Consider the following 22870-nt stretch of genomic DNA (forward strand, 5'->3'; position numbering starts at 1 on the left):
CCCAAGATGGTCTCAGTCTCTCCTCAATCTCTTCTATAGAGCTGAGCACATGGTATTAGAGCCAGCTGTACCTATCTGTACCAGAAGATACACTGCATCCCTGAAAATCGGGGATGGTAACTTTCATCTCTAGGTCTCCAGCACCTAGCTCAGCGCATGAAATGTGAAACTGAATTAGCAATTTAATAAACTGTCTCCTCGGTTGGGGCTGAGATCCTGCACCGCGGGGATCCTATCTCCCACAGTCTCTATGTCGTTCCATAGACGGACGATCCAGCAACATTTGCTGGTTCCCAGCAGCTCTATGTTAAATGAATACATAATGAACGGTTTGGAGAATTCAACACGTGATTTTAAATCTGCAATACTCTCTACAAGTTACTTTTAGTAAAGGAGGACTTAGGAAAATTAACCCTAAGTCTGTGGATTTCCTTGATTCCATGGGTAAACTTGTCTCCTGTACGCCCCCGCCCCCACACAGTTTAGTGGTACACTCTCCCCACCCCCACCAAGTAGTGCGATTGGTATTTTCCGGCCGAGCGCGGGTTTTTAAAAATAAATAATTAAATAAACAAATAAATCCGCCTCCAAGGCGGTGATTGGCTCACCGCGACCAGCATCCCCGCCCCGGGCTGCCTAATAGTACCTTCCCATGGAGAAAAATGATTTTGTCCCTCGCAGACTCCCTCAGCACTTTTTTCACTCTAAAGCCGGAGAACGGTAAGCGCACAGGGGCAGAGGTACCATTCCCAACTCCCGCTCCCTTTTCTTCTATGCCGGCGGATTCCGCCTCCTCCGCGTCTGGCTCGCGCTTTCTCTTGCTGGGTTGAGGCGCTAGGTCCGCCATGCTGCTCGGCCAGAGCTGTGCGCCTGCGCCAAGCCCAGCCCGGCCCCGCCCCTCCCGGCGCTAAGGCGGCCGCCGCGTCCCGCCTCCGCGAGGGCACGGCGACTACAACTCCCGGCGGGCTCCGCGGCCTGAGTTGGTGCTAAGGGAAGAGAGACCAAGGCCCCGAGTCCCTAACCTTACCCGCTAAAGATGCTGCAGAGGGGGGCCTGAGGCTCCGGAGGGCCGGACCTGGAAAACACCTTTAGACTCCATGGATGCTTTGATACCTGACACCCTGGGTTGAATACTGACGTTTTAATAAGAATTACACCAATATTGCTTAATTAGCGTGGAAAGAATGTTTCTGAAATCTGTTGAGCCAGTCTTATTTCTTGATTTTTTGTGAGAGTCATTAAACCTTTTCTATTTTTCATCCATTTTCATTTCACAGAAATTTTCTTCGTGTTAAGTGCCGAAAAGAAAGGGAAGTGAGGGGCACCTGGATGGCTCAGTCAGTTAGGCATCTGCTTTCAGCTCAAGTCATGATACCAGGATCCTGGGATTGAGCCCCACATGGGGCTCCCTGCTTGGTGGCGGGAAGCCTGCTTCTCCCTCTCCCATTCCCCGTGGTTGTGTTCCCTCTCTCGCTGTGTGTCTCTCTGTCAAATAAATAAATAAATAAAATCTTTAAAAAAAAAAAAAAGAAGGCCCTGCACTGTGGCATCTAATAGCCGCTAACCATATGTAGATATTTACATTTGAATTAATTAGAATTAGATACATTAAAAATTCGGTCAAACAGCCATGTTTCAAGTGCTTGATAGCCTCCTGTGGCTACTGGCTATCACACTGGACAGAACAGATGTGGCTCTCTACCATCACAGAGAGTTTAATTGCTGGGGTTATTACTGGGAAGTCTTCTTGAAGAATCTCAAAACTTCTCCCAAATCTTTTATTTTTTTAATTATTTTTTTAAAAGATTTTTTATTTTTTATTTGACAGACAGAGATCACAAGTAGGCAGAGAGGCAGGCAGAGAGAGAGAAGCAGGTTCCCCTCGGAGCAGAGAGCCCGATGCGGGGCTCGATCCCAGGACCCTGGGATCATGACCTGAACCAAAGGCAGAGGCTTTAACCCACTGAACCACCCAGGTGCCCCTTTATTTATTTATTTATTTATTTATTTATTTTAAAGAAGGACCAGGCAATTCCATTTCAGCCTTTACAATAGATGAGATATCCTAAAGACAATTCAGCTAAAAACACCAGAATGTTCTGGCTGCAAAATTAAAAACATCCATTTGCTTACATTGCTGCTCTCTTAATAAAATTTTCAGAAATGAAAAACGTGGGAGCATGAGTCTATAGAATGCTAAGTGGACACTGAAGCTTAAGTTCTAAGGGTGGTTGCTGGTTTCTGGAAGTCTAGAGCCTTGAGCTTTCCGTGCGATGTTTAAGGCACAGGAGACAAGCCCTGGGGGCTAGTGGAAGGTAAGGAACTGGAAGAGAACATTTCCCTTAGAGCCAAGATCTCTTTCACCTCAATGAAAGGGGCAACTCTTAAAAACAAAACAAAAGCTCCCCCACTAAAAGAGACAAGATATTTAGGAAGGTTATCTGCCTCAACATCTGGCTGTGGAGGGAAGAAAAAAGTGCCCTGAAAATTCATAACCACAGGCCGTTCTTCATGCAGGTAGAATTCAGATTTGTACTGTCTATGTGATCCAGGAAATTCAAATTGAAAATTTAATTCATTTAAGCTGGTCTTGTATTTTGCATTGACTGACTTACTCTGTGCTAAAGTGACTCCAGAAAAAACAGAAAGTCTAAACAGATCTATAACCACTTTAAGACATTGAAATTGTGATTTTAAATCTTCCCAAAAAGAAAATGCTAGGCCCAAATGGATGAACAGATGAGTCTACCAAACATACAAGGAACAATGAGTTCCAAGCTTAAACTCTTCAATGAATAGAAAAAAGGAACCATTCCCCATCTATTTTTCAAATGAAGAATGACTGACATACAATATTGTATTAGTTTCAGGTGTACAACAGTGATTTAGTATTTATGTACATTACAAAATGGGACACCTGGGTGGCTCAGTCAGTTAAGTGTCTGTCTTTAGCTCAGGTCATGATCCCAGATTCTTCTCCCTCTGTCTGCTGCTCACTCTGCTTATGCTCTCTTTCCCTCTGGCAAATAAATAAAATCTTTTAAAAATAATAAAAAAATATACATTACAAAAATGGTCACTAGTATATGTCTTGTAACCACCTGTCACCATACAAAGTTGTTACAGGATTACTGACTGTATTTCCTATGCCATACATTACACCCCTATGTCTTAATTATTTTATAACTGGCAAATTGCACCTCTTAATTCCCCTCACCAGCTTCATCCACTCCCCAACTATTTTAGAAGGTTGATATAACCTTGGAAACACAACCAGAGAGGGCAACACAAGAAAAGACAATTATGGGCCACTTCTACATATGAACAAAGATGTAAAACCCTAAAGAAAATGTTAGCACTCTGAATCCTGTCATTTATGACAGAGGTAGTTTATTCATCATGAACAAATGCAGTTTACCCCCAGAATGTTAAGGCTGGCTTAACACTGGAAAGTCTAATGTTATTCACTGTATTAACTAATTTAAAAGAGGAAAAAAACACATTGTCTTAGTAGATGGGGACATTTTAGATTACTTTTAAAACAATTTAAGATATGTAAAACTCTTAACTAGAAACAGGAGACTTACAACTTGTTAAAAAAAATTTGGGGGGGGGGGGTGCCTGAGTGGCTCAGTGGGTTAAAGCCTCTGCCTTCAGCTTGGGTCATGATCCCAGAGTCCTTGGATCAAGCCCCATGTCAGGATCTCTGCTCAGCACGGAGCCTGCTTCCTCCTCTCTCTCTCTCTCTCTCTCTGCCTCTCTGCCTATTGTGATCTCTGTCTGTCAAATAAATAAACAAAATCTTTTTTTTTTTTAAGATTTTGTTTATTTATTTGACAGACAGAGATCACAAGTAGGCAGAGAGAGAGAGAGGAGGAAGCAGGCTCCCCGCTAAGCAGAGAGCCCAATGTGGGGCTTGGTCCCAAGACCCTGGGATCATGACCAGAGCCAAAGGCAGGGGCTTTAACCCACTGAGCCACCCAGGCGCTCCATAAATAAAATCTTCAAAAAAAATTTGCACCAAACCAAAAATCTATCACAAATATCCCACAAATATCCCATTTAACGGATGGGAGTGTTAGAAGCATTCCCTTTAAAAGCATAAAGGAGACAAAGATAGTTGCTATTGTCACTTTCAGCATACTGGCAGTCTTAGGCAGCACAAAAATACAAAGAACTAAAGCTTTTTGTTTTGTTTTGCAAATTTTTTAAAAGGTTTTATTTATTTATTTGACAGAGAGCGATCACAAGTTGGTAGAGAGGCAGGCAGAAAGAGAGGGGGAAGCAGGCTCCCCGCTGAGCGGAGCGCCCAATGCGGGGCTCAATCCCAGGACCCTGAGATCATGACCTGAGCTGAAGGCAGAGGCTTAACCCACTGAGCCACCCAGGCGCCCCTTGTTTTGCAAATTATATGATTATCTACAGAAACCGAACGAAGTCTGTGGTCTTTTAAGTAATTCAGCAGGTTGCTTAATATTAAATCAATATGCAAAAGAACTGTGATCCTTTCTACCCGTAATAGACAAGAAATATAAAAATACCTTTACAGTGGCAACAGAAAATATAAAGCACTAAGGAATAAATCTAATAAAAGTGACTGATTATACAACTTTATTGAAATACATTTCAAGATATCAATAATGGAGACATACCATTTTTCCGGAGAAAAAGATTCAATGTAAAAATGATCAATTCTTCCCAAATTAATCTCTCATCTCAATATAAGCCTAATAAAAATACTAATAGGCATTAAGACTTCTTAAAAATCATAGTAAATGAGCCAGTGTGTCACTTAGGCGGGGATACGCAGACACACCCACTCATGACAGTATAATGGCAGCAGTGACCTCACAGTTGGTGGGAGGAAAGGGTGGACTGGCTACTGGTCAGTAAAGAATGGCTATACAAATGGGAAAAAAATTGGGCCTTTGACTTACCAACCAAGAACAACAACAACAAAATCAAACCCAAGCAAAACATCCCAGTGGATTAAAGAGCTAAATGGGAAAGAGCTCCAGAAGAAATTATAGGAATAGGAAAGGATTTCCTAAAGAAGACGCAAAAACACAGATTGCAGTAATTGGTAAACATTTTTATATTAAAAAAATAAAGCTTTCTGTTCTTTAAAAGATACATTAAAACTCCTAAAAACATACACAGTTTTAATACAGAGGAATAAAATAATGCCTGGGATTTGCCTCAAAGAGATCTGGTGGAGAGGGAATTGGGAGTTATTGATATGAGCTTAGCTCTGAGTTGGTAACTGGTGAAGCTAGACAATGGGTATATGGGGATTCATCAGATTTTTCTCTTCCCCTTTGGTATATGATATATATATAGAATTTCTCATAAAAAAGAGAGAATATTATGGCAGTAGGATACCAGCTTCACCCACCAGATCAGCAAACATTTTACACTCTGATGATTCTATGTGTTTAGTAAGAACATGAAAAAGTGGGAAATCTCATACACAAACGGTAGGAACATAAACTGACATAACCAGTTTGGAAGAAAGTGTGGTATTTTCTACCCAAACTGAAGGTGTGTATTTACTCCCAGCTGTTCCCCATCTGGGCGAAATCCTAGAAAATCTCACCATGGAAGCCTGTACCAAAATGTTCATAAGCTCATTGCTTTAAAAAAAGAAAAAGATTTTATTTATTTGACAGAGAGAGAGAGAGCACAAGCAGGCAGAGCAGCAGAGAGAGAGGGAGAAGCAGGCTCCCCGCTGAGCAGGGAGCCCAACTCGGGGCTCTGTCCCAGGACCCTGGGATCATGACCTGAGCCGAAGGCAGTCACCCAATCAACTGAGCCACCCAGGCACCCCGAGCTCATTGCTTTTGATAGCAACAAATGGGAAACTACCAAATGTCCATTCGTGGTATATTAACATATCGAAATGAAAGTGAATTTCCTGGCATTACATGGATCCACACGGATAAATCTTACATGTGAGCGACAAAAAGAATTTGTAGAATACAAACATTATAATACCATTTACATACAGTACAAAAGCATGTAAAGGTAAACATGTCAGGGATGTGTTACATGAAAAGCCAAAGAAATTCAAAATTCAGAATCATGATTGCTTCTAATGGGAGAAGGAATGAGAAGGTGATTAAGGACACAAAGGGGGTACCATAGGGATTGTAAGGTTTTGCTGCTTAAGCTGGGTGGAAGGTACATGAGCGAATGTTATATTTAGTCTTTTTGTATGTAATAAAATAATTCATAATTAAAATATAAATGTTTTTCATTATATATATAAATGTCAAATCATGTTTTACACCTGAAACTAACATACACACATATATATATACACATATATATGTGTATATATATATAAATTTTTTCCAGTAGAAGGAGGGGACATGGGAAGGGAAGTGAGAGAAGAGGCACAAAAGTACCCATCGGGGGAGTAAGTTCATTTTGGTTCAACAACAGACTTACTAAGAACAGATGAATGAAACTTTATCTGTCCTGTGAGGTACACAATCATCTCCCAGAAGAAAAGTGCTGACCTCTCTCAGTACAGAGGTAAAGGACCGTGTAAAAGCACGAGTTCTAGTCAGACCTTTGAGGCTTTGACGAGGCCCCCCGCACCGTGTGAGTGAAAGCATTGGTGGGTGGGCTTCCGAGCCCGCGGTAGGCGCTGAGCTTTTCCTTCTCTTCACCCTGCCTGCTCCCTGCCTCCTCCTGTCTATTTAAAATGGTTTCTGGGTTTGTGTCTCTATGACACACGTGAAATAAAAATAAATACGGTGCAGTGCGGAATGCGTCTTTCATGTAGTCTCTGGCGTGGACAATGTCCCTGGGAAGGAGAAGGGCAGTAGTGTGTGAAGAACTAGGTACCTGGTGCTTTCTCCCGACGCCTGGCCTCTGTGGACACCAGCCCCACTGAAGCGTTGCAGTGCAGGCTTCTAGCTTGTGACCCAGGTGAATCGCCTTTTGGGGGGCAGGACTCATCTCTCTACAGTCCCAAGGGAAGAAGACGTAGGTATGTGCCAGGTTCGTGTGTCCAGTGAGGCAGGAGGCAAAACAGGGGGGATCATCTTGGTGTTAGCAACTCCTGCCACCTACAATTTCTGGCTTCCCCATTGCCGTCCTGGGGAGTCCCCAGTTTCTGCACGCCTTCCGGGGGGGAGTCCCCAGCTTCCCCATGACCTTCCTGGGGGAGTCCCCAGCTTGCCCATGGCCTTCCTGGGGAGGCCACAGTAATGGGCACCCGGTGGGCCGTCTGACCCCAGGATTACATAGGAAGTGCTAGAAACTCTGGTTCCTTACACCTCGTCACAGCAGCTGGAATCTGAGGCCCTATGAGGCCCTGTGAGGTCCCGTGAGGTCCTTTCAGGTCCTGGGCTCTCTAACTCGGTTTTCAGCTTTGCTCCAACTTTCTGGATCCCGAGGTGATGTAAGAAGTATCAGCTGATGGTCTGCAGATCTGCAAGAGAGCAAAGAGAATGACAAGGTTTGTTCCCCTTCCCAAATCCTGATATCTCTGTTTCCCACATCTTCTTTTTTATTTCACTTCCAAACACACTGTAATCCAATACTACCACCCCCCCAGCCCCAGATACTCAATTCCTTCCTAGTATTTGGCACTATTTTGCCTTACTAAGCTAATGTCCATCCTGGCATTTTCCTGGCTCTGGTTGGACATGGCCAACCTGAGTTCAGTGAGAGAAACCTAATACTACTAGTACTTATAATCATACCAGCTGATACTTCATTGAGAACTTGGCATGTGGCAGGCTCTGCCAGCTAGGATGACTTTCCTGGGCGGGGCTGTGGTCTGAACCCTTGTTCAGTGTATATACTTACTTAGGGCCATACATCATTCTCACTTTACCAGTAGGGAAACCCAAGTACGGAGGGGTCAGACAACTTCCCTCTTTTCCAGAGCCTGCCTTCTGCGCTACTGGGCTACAGTGGCTGTCTCCTCAAAACCAAAGCCGGTCAGACGCTGTGGCCCTGTGGCCCAGCTGCCTTTCTCCCTTGTCCCACCCCTCACCCCACCCCACCCCACCCCATAGCTTACAACGCATGACAGCCTCCTTGACCTGGCGAAAGCCGCCATCGGGACCCCGGCCATCCACGAAGTACATGAACCGGAGCTCGGCAGGGTAGGCGGCTCTCGTGAGGCCCGACATCAGTGGGATGGTGCGGCCCTCGGACCCAGGGGCCTCGCTCAGGGCCTGCAGCATCTGGTACTTGCACCACGGGTCCCGCAGGAAGCCTGGGGTGATGAGCAGCACCCGGCAGTGACTGCTGCTCAGGGCCTGGCACAGCTCGGTCACGATGGCGCCGCCCGGGGTGGCGTCCCGAAGCTGCAGGAAGCAGCGCAGGCTGGCCGTGCTGCCCTCCAGGTAGGAGACCAGCTCTTGGGCGGCCGCCAGGTCCTCCTCACTGTGGCACACGCAGACATCATAGTCCTTGCTCCAGCGGCCGCTGCTGCTGCTGCTGCTGCTGCTGCTGGCACCCCCGTGTGTGGGTGGGGAGGTGGGAGACCAGGCTGAGCTGAGGCCCCGGGCGGGGGGGTCCTCCTGGGAGCTCGGCTGGGAAACATCCCTGGAGGTGCTCTCTGCAGGGTCTGGCGGCTTCTTGGGCTTCGACAGGGCCTGCCGGAACCAGTCTGTGGGGGACAGAAACGCTGCTCAGGCCGGGTCTGCTCACCAGACTGCGTCTGCATGGCCCTACACAGGGGACCCCACAACCCGGCAGGTCTGCCCGTGGCCCCGAACGGGAAAACCGTGCCACCTGACTCTCAGAGACCTACCGCTCTGCTCTTTTGTTCATCCTTCAGGACTTGCCTTCAGGGTCCCATTATCTTTAAAGGTTTGGGGAGGTCATAAAAACTCTGGCTCTTTTATGAGTCACAAGAATGTAATATACAGCATACGGGCTATAGTTATACTATTCCCTATTTGAGAGTTGCCAAGAGCAGAAACCTTCAAGTCCTCATCACAAGAAAAAAAGTTCTGTGATTATGCATGGTAATGGATGGTAACTAGACCTTGGGGTGATCATTTCAATATATACAAATATCGAATTATTTTATTGTACCACTGAAACTAATATAATGTATGTCAGTTGTACTTCAATAATTAAATAAACAAAATGCCTTTGGTGTAACAACAATATGGGGCAAAGAAAAAAAAAAAAAGGAAAGGAAAGGACTCTGACTTCTACCAGCCTGATTAGGAGAGATGTCTTTGCCCTATTCTAGGCCCTTTGATTTCTAGTACTGTCAGCTCACTCTACCCCCAAACTCCCCACTAGTGGTGACTAGCCAACCATCTGCTCATCTGTAAGCAGAGCCGTGGTAAGCTGGTCAGGATTAATCAATTCCCAAACCCACTTTCTGCTGTAAGGGGAGGTGGATTTAGATTAAGGTGGGCTACCCTTTATGGGAGGGAAAGATGGGAGGGATTGGCATCCTTTTGGCCCCGAGAAATCCCAGATTCCTAAATCTGTTGCTAAATGTTAAAACAAAAGCCTGGAAGAGGGTTACTGCTCAGAGTTCCTGAAAAGCAAAGTCTAGTGATTACAACCTACACTTTGGAGCCAGGCATCAATCTGACTGTGGACCTACACCTTACTTGCCGTATGACCTTAAGCAAGTCAGTCTGTGTCTACCATTTCCTCATCTGTAACATAGGTTCATTTTAATTGTTGTTGAAGATTAACTGAGATAATGCAGTGCCTGGTATATTCAAGTATTCCATAATGAGATCAGCTCAGCTTCCCCAGCTTTTGATAAGAACAGACAGTTCAGTGTTCTGGAGATTATTTGTTTTCTCACTCTGCTTGGCTCCTTCTTCTGAATGGTTCAGAAAGACTTTGACGAGAAGTGCTCAGCACCAGGGTTTCCAGGTTAGGAATATTAGCTTAGCATGCATGGAAAAGCTGTGAGCCCAGAGCACTAAGGTTCTATGATACATGCCTCTCTCCTCACTCACCACAAAGCATGGGGGCTCTGAGGTCAAGGCTGGAGCCCAGGAGCCCACCGTCGTCAGCCTCCCCCCATGTCCTGTTGCATGTGGGCCAGGCAGCCCTCCCACTTCATGCACTCATAGCTGTGAACACAGCGGAATTAGGAGTTGGCTTCCACTCACCAGCCATCTTGCCCAGAGGCTTCTTGGACCGGGAGGGAGGAGCTGGGAAGGAGGATGATGACGATGCCATAATATGGGGCTCAAAACTAACCCCATGAGACCAGGCATTGGTAAAGTGAGAGAAGGGCGGGGACTCAGTCTTGACCTTATGGAACAGCCATCCTGTAAGAGACAGAGAGACAGGATCACAAAAATTGTACTTACGTTACTCTCAGTCCCAGTGTGGGCTCTAGATGTTCTCTCCTAATGCCTGACTGAGCCTCAGTCTCTCTACTTGTCCCTGATCCCTATCCCACATCAACCACTGTGACTGGGTCCAGCTTCCAGAAAAACCCAGATCTGTGGAGAGTGGCGAGACAGAGTGAGAGCCCAGGGTGAGCTGTTGAGTGACTGTCCCCTGCTGCACGTGGCCAGGTGCACCTTGGGGTTCTGGGGCAGGACAGAGGGCAGGAAGTTCTGGATCTGGACTTCCTGTGCGGGAGGAGGGGGTAAAGATGGCGGCAGAGTGGGAGGACCCTGGGCTTGCCAGTGCCCTGAACACAGCTAGAGAACTCTCAAATCATCCTAAATACCCACAAAAATCCACCCAAAGACTGGCAGGACAAACTCCATAACTAAAGGAAGAGAAGAAGCCACATTGAAGAAGGTAGGAAGTGCAGAGACCTGATGTAGGGGAGAAACAGATCCTGGCTGCTATGTTAAGGAAGGGGGGAGAGCCGTGGCTGTAGAGAAGGGCTGAGACAGAGCAGCACACAGGAGATCCACACAAGGCGAACGTTTAACCCAGCGCCAGTGGCTTGGGAGGCGAGAGGGGCTGAAATTTGTGAGATTTTGCATCCAGCGGGACTTAGAGCCTGGAGTTCTAAAGATCGGAGGACTTGGCTGGGCTAGAGCTCTGAGGGGGCCGCCCTGCTCCTGGAGAGAAGGCGGGCAAGCAACTGGGGGCAGGTGGCTTGGAAACAGCCATCTGAAGAGCACCTGGGGCATGCAGGGGGCAGGTTATTCAGTCTGCCCCGGAGAGGCAGCAGTCTGAGAGACTGACGTCTTTCCAGAACAAAGGAGTTGGCCAGCACCATTTCCCTGTTGCCCCTCAGCATAAACAGAGCCACCAGTGGCAGGCAGCTCTGTGGGACACTGGATGCCTAACCAGCTTATACCAAGCCTCCCCCCGACTCTGGTGGGACTGCCCCTCTCCATCAAGCTTGTCGCCTTCCCAGCAGTGGTGGCCCCCTCCGCCAAAAGAACTGACACAAAGCCCTGCCCACACCACTTCTCCGGACCAGAGTGTTCTGCAGGGCTCTAGTGAAAGCAGTGTCAGGTCTCGTTTAACAAGCAGACCAGAGCACACCTAGTTAAAACTCAGCACACGATGGCCAGGGACCAAACACTGCTCACTGCTGGCAAGGAGAGCCTCTGCCGACAACTGGCCTGAAGGACAGAGCAGCCCAAACACAGCAGCAGAGTGCAGGCAGCACGGACCAGAGACACTAACTGAAGCGCCAGGCCCCGGGCACTAGGTGACCTCTTCTTCATAAGGCCATTTTCTGGCTTTTCTAACATAGAGAAGAAGGCAGATACTTAGATAAAATGTGAACGTGGAAGAATTTATACCAGATGAAAGAACAAAATAAGGCCATGACCAGAAATCTAAGAAAAGCAGGTGCAGGGGCACCTGGGTGGCTCAGTGGGTTAAAGCCTCTGCCTTCGGCTCAGGTCATGATCCCAGGGTTCTGGAATCGAGCCCCACATTGGGTTCTCTGCTCAGCAGGGAGCCTGTTTCCTCCTCTTTCTCTGCCTGCCTCTCTGCCTACTTGTGATCTCTGCCTGTGAAATAAATAAAGTCTTTAAAGAAGAAAAGAAAAAAAAGAAAAGCAGGTACAATTGGCTTGTCTGATAGAGAATTTAGAGTAACGCTCATAAGAATGATCATTAGACCTGAGACCATTAAAAACTTCAGGGAGACCCTTACCATAGAGTTAAGAAATTGCGTTTCAGAGTTAAAGAGGGCAATAAATGAGACAGTAAACAGGTGTGATGCAATGAACCACAGGGTGGAAGAAGCAAAGGAACAAATTGGTGACCTAGAAGGTAATCAAGCTGAAGGAAAGAGAGAAAAAAGGATTACGCAAAACGAGAATAGACTTAGGGAACTCAGTGATTCCACAAACAGAAAACGTTTGTATTATAGGGATCGCAGGGGGAGAAGAGAGAGAAAAGGGGGCGGAATATTTATTTGAAGAAATAATAGCTGAAATCCTTCCTAATCTGGGGAAGGAAGCAGATGTCCAGATCCAAGAGGCAAGGAGAACCCCCAACAAAATCAAGAAAAGCAGATCCACACCAAGATATATTATAATTAAACTGGCAAAATATAGTAGTAAGGAAAAAAATCTTAAAAGCAGCAAGACAAAAGAAGATGGTTACTTATAAGGGAAAATCCATAAGGCTAGCAGCAAATTTTTCAGCACAAACTCTGCAAGCCAGAAGGCATGATATAGTCCAAGAGTTGAGTGGGAAAAATCTGCAGCAAAGAATACTCCATCCAGCAAGGCTCACATTCAGACTAGAAGGAGAAACAGAGAGTTCCACAGACAAACAAGGACTTCCTGCGTCAATGCTAAAATCCAAGGACAATTGCGATTTGGACAAACAATTACATATCCAAATAGATGTTGAACAGTAGAGAGAGAAAGCACATGAAAGAAACCTTGGGAAACTCCTCCTTCCCTCCCTCCCTCCCTTCCTCTTTCCCCCTCTCCCTCAGCTATCAATTCAGGGAGATAGTGTCACATAGTGGTAAAGTCTACAGACTAAAGGCAGAGAGCCTGGATTCTCACCTCTTATTAACTGTGGCCCCTGGCAAGCTACTTATTAATCTTGCTAAGCTTCAGCTTCTCCATCTTTGAAATTAAAATAAAACTAGAACCTTCTCAGCTTTATTATGAAGATCACATGACATAATTTATGTAAAGTGCTAATGATTCAGTATATAATGTTCAGAAAATAATGTGGGTTAGCATGTATTTAAAATAATCTAGATATTGGAGGGATACGTTATGTTCATGGTTTAGAAGACTCACTATTGTAATTTTCCCCAAACTAATCTTAAGGTCCGTGTTATCCAAATTTGTTGTTGTTGTTTGGGGGGAGGCAGGGATTATCAAACTTCTTCTAAATTTATATGGAAATGCAGAGCACCAAGAAGCTCTTCAATGGGCAGTTTGTTGTATTTCCTTCTCACCACGATGACCAGGCTATCCCTGATAGTGGAGGTTCTGTTAGCCCAGGTTTCTGGGCCGACACAATGTGGAGCAGAGCCCTCCCCCATCTGAGGTGGAGTTTCAGTGTTGGCATGTGAAGGGCTGGTAGAGAACCTGGCTCTAGAGTGGACAGAGCTGCTTGCTTTCCCACTCTGACCTATCCGCAGAGGTCAAAACGGACCCATGGGAACTCACAGAAAAACTACTTGTTTTGTGAAACACACAGTAATAAATTTCCAAGTTGGAAAAATGTTATTCAAGGTTGAGGATGACGCTTTTTGTTCACTGCTAAATGCTATACACCTCTATGCCAAGCCAGGGGCTATCAGATGAGTTACTGACGACTCATGAAACTATATCAAAGTTCAAAAAAAAAGACAGAACTTAAACCACTGCAGCAAGTGGTGGGGCAGGGAGAAGTGAAGTGGGCACAGGAACCAGAGACATCTTCAAAGAAAAGAGCAGTTAGCTGCCAAGCCAGGAATGGGACATGAAAAGCTGAACATTGTCATGTATGCGTGGTTATTTTCCCACCTCATATTCTTTGAGTTTCAGACAGCCTGAGTGGTATTCCGAAGTTAAGGAAGGCAGTGCCTGATAACCACTGATTTTGAAATCCTTTTCCAGGTCCTGGGGTTGCTGTCCCTCGACATCTTCATTTCAACCATTCCAGATGCCCTTTCTTTCTCCCAGTAGTAGACATGATGTCCCTGGGTTTTTATGTAATTTAAATATTTTTAAATTACAGTTTTTTCTTACTTTTAAAATTACTTGACAGTTTTGTCTTAATTTTATTTTATTTTTTTTAAAGATTTTATTTATTTATTTGGCAGACAGAGATCACAAGTAGGCAGAGAGGCAGGAAGAGAGAGAGACGGAGAAGCAGGCTCCCTGCTGAGCAGAGAGCCCAATGCGGGGCTCGATCCCAGGACCCTGGGATCATGACCTGAGCCGAAGGCAGAGGCTTTAACCCACTGAGCCACCCAGGCGCCCCTTGGTCTTAATTTTAAAGTTATTCGACCTTGATTTATAAACCGGAGAATCACTTGATAGTCTTAATGGTAGTTTAAAGCTTAGAAACTAACATAATACTTTAATATATTTAAGAGTTTCAGTTTCTCATTTTATGGCATGACTTGCCCTTTTGGCCATACATGCTGATTTTTGGCAGTTGCCTTTTCTCATCGCTTGGTTAAGAAGAAATCCAGTTGCCTAACAGCATACGCCACTGTAAGCAGGTTGGTATAAGCCCCTGGGACTACTGTTATGGAAATGTTTAAATACAGGAAAAGAGGGGAGCCTGGGTGGCTCAGTGGGTTAAAGCCTCTGCCTTCCGCTCAGGTCATGATCCCAGAGTCCTGGGATCGAGCCCCGCATCGGGCTCTCTGCTCAGTGGGGAGCCTGCTTCCTCCTCTCTCTCTGCCTGCCTCTCTGCCTACATGTGATCTCTGTCAAATAAATAAATAAAATCTTTAAAAATAAATAAATAAATAAATACAGGAAAAGACAACATCTTTGACATAGGATAATTGAGGAAGATGGCGCACTAAGTTCCATTAACCCTACACACTGTCTACTTCCCGGAATCTAAAACTCCACTACACCTTCCTTGTTATCTTTCAGTTCCTGAGCAGCTGAAGCTATGGGGCGATCACACTTAAATACGCTTTACTCTTTACAAGACTTAGAACTAGTCATCTATGAGAGAGAGGAAACACAGCTGTCAAACTATGAGAAGTTAATGAACTTAAATCTCCAAAAGGAAGGTCTAATTACTAGCTCTGTCTAGTCTTAGATTCGTCACGTGGCTTAGAACAGTCACTTTTCCTTGTGCTTTTTCAGAATTCATAAAGTAAAATGATATACACCTAAATGCCTGCTTTATACATCATTACAAAGGCTTGATAGAAAATTACTAAAAGCTTCTTTTAAAAAAGCAACAGCATGATCCCTTTAGTGTTTTTTTTTTTTTTTTTTTTTTTTTTTTTTAAAGATTTTATTTATTTATTTGTCAGAGAGAGAGAGGGAGAGTGAGCAAGCACAGGCAGAGGCAGAGGGAGAAGCAGGTTCCCCACCAAGCAAGGAGCCCGATGTGGGACTCGATCCCAGGACGCTGGGATCATGACCTGAGCCGAAGGCAGCTGCTTAACCAACTGAGCCACCCAGGCGTCCCCCTTTAGTGTTTTTTAGAATGCTTTTGCAGTAGGATATGTAGGAATATATTATGTGAGGGAAATATTATCAGGTTTCACTGTACAAAATACAAAGCGTATTAAGTATTATCCAATATCTAACAGGTGTCCAATCTCTATTACACAGGGAATGTACTGAAACCTATGAAGACATATGATTAGAATATGTATTTTAGGGCACCTGGGTGGCTCAGTTGGTTAAGTGACTGTCTTTGGCTCAGGTCATGACCTGGAGTCCCATGATCGAGTTCCGAATGGGCTCCCTGCTCAGTGGTGAGTCTGCTTCTCCCCTGACCCTCCCCCATCACATGCCCTCTCTATCAAATAAATAAATAAAATCTTTTTAAAAGAGAATATGTATTTTATATCATTTATATTACATTTCTGCTAAGCAAGAATCACTGTCAGTGGTGGACAGGATAACGGTTCCATAAAGATATCCACATCCTAATCCTCAGAACCAGTGAATATGCTACCCTCCATGGCAAAAATGGACTTTGTAGATGGGATTAAGGATCTTGAGATGTGCAGAGTATCCTGGATTATCTGAGAGGGCTCAATGTAATCACAAGGGTCCTTCTGAGAGGCAGGCAGGAGGGTCAGAGTGAGGAGGAGTGACAGCAGAAGCAGAGGCTGGTGTCATGTGGGCCCCAGAGCAGGGAATACAGGAAAAGGCAAGGCAAGCAAAAGGATTCTTCTCTAGAGCATCCAGAAGGAACACAGCCCTGCCAATCCATTTAAGACCTCTGACTGCCACAACTGTCAGCTAATCAATGTCTGTCCTATTAAACCACTAAGTTTTTGGTGATTTGTTACAGAAGCAGTAGGAAACGATTACACAATCTTTGATTGTCTGTCCTGCTAGTGAACGGAGGAAGCCCTGAATCTGAGTGCGAAAGACAGGTCTGTTTAAAGATTTACATTGTCTGAAAGAGTTTTTCACTTCTTCGATGAACAAATTATCCTGACACTTGATTTTGACTTTAAGAACACTGGTTTCAGTGATTAAGTTTGCTTCTCAAACATTTGCTAAAACCCTTGGTGGGTAGGATCGTTAGGACATGCAGGAGAGTATCATTTAAAGTGCTCAATTTAACTGTTAATAGCAGGATGGATACAATACTGTTGTTTCCAAGAGCAGTATACAGATGAGTAGACTGGCCCCAGGGTGGGCTCCATGTTCACACCCGTAAGTGTGGGCCAGACCCATGACTTCTAACCGACTGAATATGGCAAAGATTATGGGATGTCACTTACCTGGTTACATTACCATACACATGATGTATACGTGAATGTATATGCATTTATATGTACACACATATTATGTATATATCTACCATATAAGATATGTACACCTGTTGGGGCACCTGGGTGGCTCAGTGGGCTAAAGCCTCTGCCTTCGGCTCAGGTCATGATCTCAGGGTCCTGGGATCGAGCCCTGCATCGGGCTCTCTGCTCGGCGGGGAGCCTGCTTCCCCCTCTCTCTGCCTGCCTCTCTGCCCACTTATGATCTCTCTCTCTGTTAAATAAATAAATAAAATCTTTAAAAAAAAAAAAGATATGTACACTCTACTTGGGGTCATGAATTCAAGCCCTGCATGGGGCGTAGAGATTACTTAAAAAAAAAATATATATATATACGTATATATGTAAAAGATGTGTACATATGAATATGGCATATATATGAATATCATGTCATACTTGTGTGTGTGTGTGTGTGTGTGTGTGTGTGTTTATGTGTTTGTGTTTAAATCTATCTTAGCCGACCGGAGAGTGATTCCTTTACCAACTTTGAAGAATCTGACAGCCTCGTTGTGAGAGGGCCAGTGTCAAGAAATTGCAGGCAGCCTCTAGAAGCTGTGTGATCTCTAGAAGTAACCTCTAGAGAAGTAATCTCCAGCTGACAGCCAGCAAGAAAACAGACCTCGGTCTTACAACTGCAAGAAGATTCTGCCAACAAAGAACAACCTGAGGGAGCGTGGTAGTGGCTCTTACCCCATTTAAACCCCAGTGGCTTTGCGGCCCCAGCTAGTACCTGGACGTAAGCCAGGTCAGACCCCAGCAGAAGACTCAGCCAAGCCTTGCCTGGGCCCTTAACCCACAGAAACTATGATATAATAAACAGGTGTTGGGGTATACTGCTGAATTTGTGGTCACTTGTTATGCAGCCCAGAAAACAAATACAGGGACTAGCAGAAATGATGGTTTAAGATTACAGTTCCCGGGCACCTGGGTGGCTCAGTCAGTTAAGCCGCTGCCTTTGGCTCAGGTCATGATCCCAGGGTCCTGGGATCCAGTCCTGCATTGGGCTCCTTGTCCAGCATGGAGCCTGCTTCTCTCTCTTTGCCTCTGCCTGCCACTCTGCCTGCTTGTGTTCTCTCTCTCTCTGACAAATAAATAAAATCTTAAAACAAAACAAAACAAAAAATACCTTAAAATGCCAGTTCTCGTGCCCCCTCCCAAATCTACTGAAGCAAATCTCTGGGTAAAGCTTGGGAAAAGGATTTTTAAACAAATACCTCAGGATTCTGATGTACCTAAGAAGATTGGTCTAGTGGCTTATGTCAGTGGCTCCCAAACTAAGTTGCATTATTGTTATCACCTAGAGAGCTTTTAAAAAATACAGATACTCCTGGAAAACCTTATTCAGTATTTCAGAAATGGGGCCCAAGAATCCATTTTGGAAGAGCTGTCTAGGAAATTCTGACCCAAGGAACCACTAGTCTCAATTTATATTGTTACTTATTTTTATAAGCAGTGAAAGAGCAAAAGCAGCCCAGTAAATCTTGAGATTGAATTTATGAAATAAATTCCAAATGACTGAATCTGCTATCAAGTCAAATTTAAGATGGAACTCTAGCAGGCAGAGAACAGTCAGAGAATTCCGGTTGATTAACTGAAGTCTTATGACCTGTATTAAAATAAATCACGTCCATGGGCACATACGCTTTCAACACTATATTTTATAAATTTTGAAGACTTTAAAAATGTCAAAAGGTATATATATATGCATACATGTGTATAACGGCACCCATTTTTAAAAATGAAATTATAAGTCAAAAATATTGTAACTTTGGTTATTCAAATCTGAAACTTCAGCTGAAGTTCGGTCACATGGAATTATCTTAGGGATCCAACATGAATGGGAAGCATTATAATTAATGTTGATGCATTTTGCAAAAAAGTAGCAAATTGGTCTTTGGGAAACTTCAGTTTCTCAGTTATAAAAAATTCTCTCTGCTTTTGAAACTGTATCATACAGGGGCTCAAGCTTATTTTAACTAAAATGGTATAATTTTTTTTTAAGATTTTATTTATTTGATAGACAGAGATTACAAGTAGTCAGAGAGGCAGGCAGGGAGAGAGAAGGAAGCAGGCCCCTCGCTGAGCAGAGAGCCTGATGCGGGGCTCGATCCCAGGACCCTGAGTCAATGACCTGAACTAAAGGCAGAGGCTTTAACCCACTGAGCCACCCAGGATCCCCTAAAATGGTGTAAATTGATTTTGTATTTACTTTGCAGTAGATCTGATGTAAATACGCAGCATTGAATGTAATATAGATTGTGCCACTAGTAAATTTATGGATAGATACGGTTTACAAATTGTGCCAATTATATACCCTTTTACACTAGTCCCCTATTGAGCTTACAAAATGACTACTTTATATATATATATATATATATATATTTTTTTTAAGGCTTTGGGAGGCATAGTTAGATTAAAAAAAAATACCTAAAATCTTAAAGAAGAACATTGCAGAGGAGCTTCCACCACCAGAATAATAAAGACTTACTATAAAGCACTATTTAAGGTGCACAAGTAGACAGATGGATAGAAAAACAGGGTGTCTAGAAACAGACCCACATCCATACAGTTTCCTGATGAATAACACGGCTGACACTGCCAAACAGTGGAGAAATGGTGCTGCGTCAATTTTGATAGCCTGTGGAAAAAAATAAATCTTGACCCATATCTTACACGATACAAAAAACTCAATCTCAAATGGGCGGTAGATAGAAGTGAGAATAACAAGAAAATTGCTTTTAGTGGACATTATAGGAGATTATCTTCCTGATTTCATCTTCTGGTTATTTAAAATTGAGATGTAATGTAGTATGGTGAGGGCTGTGAAGTGTGTAAGCCTGACGATTCACAGACTTGTACCCCTGGGGCAAATAATACATTATATGTCAAAAAAATAATCAATAAAAAATAAAATTGAGATGTAATTGACATATAACATATTAGTTTCAAGTGTACAACACAGTGATCTGATATATGTATATATCATGAAATGGTCACCACAAAAATAACACCCATCTCTACACAGTTACACATATTTTTATCTTGTGATGAGAATAAATCCCCTCTGTTAGCAACCTTCAAATACGCAATCCGGTTTCATAGTCTAGTCACCATGCTGTAAATTTACATCCCCAGGATTTCTTTTATTTCATAACTGGAGTTTGTACCTTCTGACCACCTTCACTCATTTTGCCCACCCACTACCCCCTGGCGTAAGCAAAGATTTTTTTCAACTGGTCATAAATAATACAACTGTATGGGAGGGGAGAGAGCAATCCGGCAATACTAACGGGAAGAATTTCTATTCATCAAAAGACATCTTCGAGTGAAAAGGCCATCTCCTGAGAAGATAATTTAAAAATATATCTCCAGTGTTTCATAACTAGAATATTTAAGAAGTTTTACAAACTAGTAGGAAAGTAAAAATCTATTGAAAAAAATGGGCAGAAGAACCGAACACTTTGCAAAAGGGTATCCAAATGCCCAACAGACATGAAAAGACGAAGATTCATTACCCCTAAGAGAAATGCAAAGTAAGACCTCAGTCCAACACCCTGCCCGAGCACTGAGCAGAATGGCTACAATGAAAAAAAGAGACAGTATCAAGTATTAGTAAAGATGTTGAGAAGCAGGAACTCACTGCTAGTGGGAGTGTAAACTCGCACAACCACTTTGGAAAACTATGTGGCACTGAAGTATACTAAAGCTGATCACGAACACACCCAGCATTTCCACTCTTAGGCATATACCCAACAGAACTGCTCTATACGTGCACCAAAAGACAACCACAGGAATCCTCCTGGCACTATTCAAAAAAACCAACCAAGCAAAAAAAACCCCAACATGGAAGCAACCCCGGTCCATCCTCCCAAGTGTCCGGTAGAAAGTAGAAGTAAATTGTGCTCTATCTGCGCAGTGTAGAATCACACATCAGCTGAGATCCATGAATCACGGCTAAATGCAACTTGGCTGCATCTCACATACTGAGGATAAAGTACTACACGCAAAAGGTAGGTACCCGTGAGCCCATATATCAGAAGTTCAAAACCAAGTAAACTTTTTTTAAAGATTTATTTATTTATTTATTTATTTGTCAGAGAAAGAGAGAGAGAGAGGAGCGAGAGTGAGCACAAGCAGACAGAGTGGCAGGCAGAGGGAGAAGCAGGCTCCCTGCCGAGCAAGGAGCCCGATGTGGGACTCGATCCCAGGACGCTGGGATCATGACCTGAGCCGAAGGCAGCTGCTTAACCAACTGAGCCACCCAGGCGTCCCCCAAGTAAACTTTTTATGATGTGAGAAGCCAGGATAATAGTTCCCCCTTAGACGAAAGTAGTCATCGGAAGTGGACATAGAGGGCTTCCGGAGTGCTAGTGAGATTTCATTTATTCTGGATGCAGGTTGCCTAGGAAATGTTCACTGTGTGAAAACTGGGTTAGCTGTACACTTGTGACTGTGCAATTCTCTGTATGCAGGCCATATTTATTTCGTTTTTTTAAAGATTTTATTTATTTGACAGAGATCACAAGTAGGCAGAGAGGCAGCCAGAGAGAGGAGGAAGCAGGCTCCCCGCTGAGCAGAGAGCCCGATGCGGGACTCGATTCCAGGACCCTGAGACCATGACCTGAGCCGAACGCAGAGGCTTAACCCACTGAGCCACCCAGGCGCCCCTGTATGCAGGTCGTATTTCAATAATGTCTTAAAAGTTAAGATAAAGAATAACTAGATGTGACTTTCTCCGACCGTCACTCCTGGCCCTCGGTGCCCTCCGCTTTGGTGTCTCAGCTACGCGAGTACTCGGGACTGTCCCTCTCTCAGTGGCACTGACCAGGGTTGTGTTGGGATTTCTAATCTGTCCGTCGGCAGGGGAAGGACAGGGCTGACCCCTCCCTTTCCCATGCTGTCACTCCGCGCTGCACCGGTTGCCCTGCCCAAGACAGACGTTCGTGAAAGAAATGCCTCCGTGGGTCCTGAACCCTAACGAAAGCCGTGTTCTTGCTGGAACAGTCGCAAAGGCCATCAGAAGAGCAAAGGAGGGCGTGAGGAGACCGTGGCAGAAACACTACAGTGAAAGATGGAAACCACCCGACCGGGCCGGGCTCTTCAACCCACACGGAAGGGGGCTCCCTGCACTAGCTCCTTCGCGACGGAGAAAGGGACAGCTTTCTTGGAGAGCCTGTTCACCCGTTTCCGCGTTCAGGGTGCCCGCGGCACCCAGGTAGAGGGGGCAGGAGAGTGGAAGGCGGGCCCCGGGGCAGACGTGCCGCGGTTATGCGGCCAGTCCGGAAGGCGGCGCAGGGGCGCAGGGGCGCAGGGGCGCAGAGGCCCCGCACTTCCCGGGGACCCCGCCCCCGGCCCGCACGCCCCGCTCCAGCGCCGGGACCCCGACCCGCCCCCGCCGAGGGCTCACCTGCGCGTGGGTGGCGGCGACCCCCGAGCGGCGCGGGCCGCGGGGCTGGCTCGGGCTCCCGCGCTGTGCCAGCCGCCCCCGGCGAGGGGGAAGTGCGGCGCGCAGGCCCGGGCAGACGGCCTCCCGGCTCCCCGGCTCCCCGGCTCCCCCGGAAGCGGCAGGGCGGCCCGGCCCGCGGCCCCTCCCTGGCCCGCGCCCTGGGCCTGCAGGGCACTCCCGCCGCCGGCCGCCCCGTCGCTCCGCCCGGGAGCCGCGCCTCCCCGGTGCTCCTCGCCGCCCAGCCCACGGGGCCCGGAAAGCCCCGGAGCCCGCAACCCCGCAGAAACTTGCAGAAGAGTCCGTGCTCCCGCGTCCCCCAGAACGCACCCGGACAGCCTGAAGCCTCGGCTTTGTTCTGTGTCGGGGAGAAGGAAAGAAACCCTTGTTCCATTCATTTCATTTTCTTAACGCCCTGCAAGGCCAGCCGTTGTACCTTTTTTTTCTACAGTTCCGAAAAGTGGAGGGGCACCTGGGTGGTTCGGTGGGTTAAGTCGCCCACTCTTGATTTCCGCTCAGGTCCTGATGTGTGGTTCCTGAGATCGATGCGGCTCT

At 45.5% G+C, this 22870-nt stretch overlaps 2 protein-coding genes across 2 annotated transcripts in view; both read right to left on the reverse strand.

Annotated features, from left to right (window-relative positions):
* Positions 1-882, reverse strand: part of DCPS (decapping enzyme, scavenger) — a 38496-nt gene extending 37614 nt beyond the window's left edge. The window contains exon 1 of the mRNA XM_080815842.1: positions 647-882. Coding sequence (XP_080671968.1) covers positions 647-847 — 201 coding nt within the window. The 5' untranslated portion in view covers positions 848-882. The remainder of the gene's footprint in view (positions 1-646) is intronic.
* A 3323-nt stretch (positions 883-4205) lies between these two features.
* TIRAP (TIR domain containing adaptor protein) lies at positions 4206-22365 on the reverse strand. The gene is made up of 4 exons (XM_080815843.1): positions 22280-22365; positions 10116-10277; positions 8039-8632; positions 4206-7441 (listed from the first exon to the last, which is right to left on the reverse strand). The coding sequence occupies exons 2-4, from the start codon at positions 10183-10185 to the stop codon at positions 7422-7424; spliced, it is 684 nt and encodes a 227-aa protein (XP_080671969.1). The 5' UTR covers positions 10186-10277; positions 22280-22365; the 3' UTR covers positions 4206-7421.
* Positions 22366-22870: the final 505 nt, after the last annotated feature.

The sequence above is a fragment of the Martes martes genome, assembly GCF_963455335.1.
Source record: "Martes martes genome assembly, chromosome: 10".
Classification (NCBI taxonomy): domain Eukaryota; kingdom Metazoa; phylum Chordata; class Mammalia; order Carnivora; family Mustelidae; genus Martes; species Martes martes.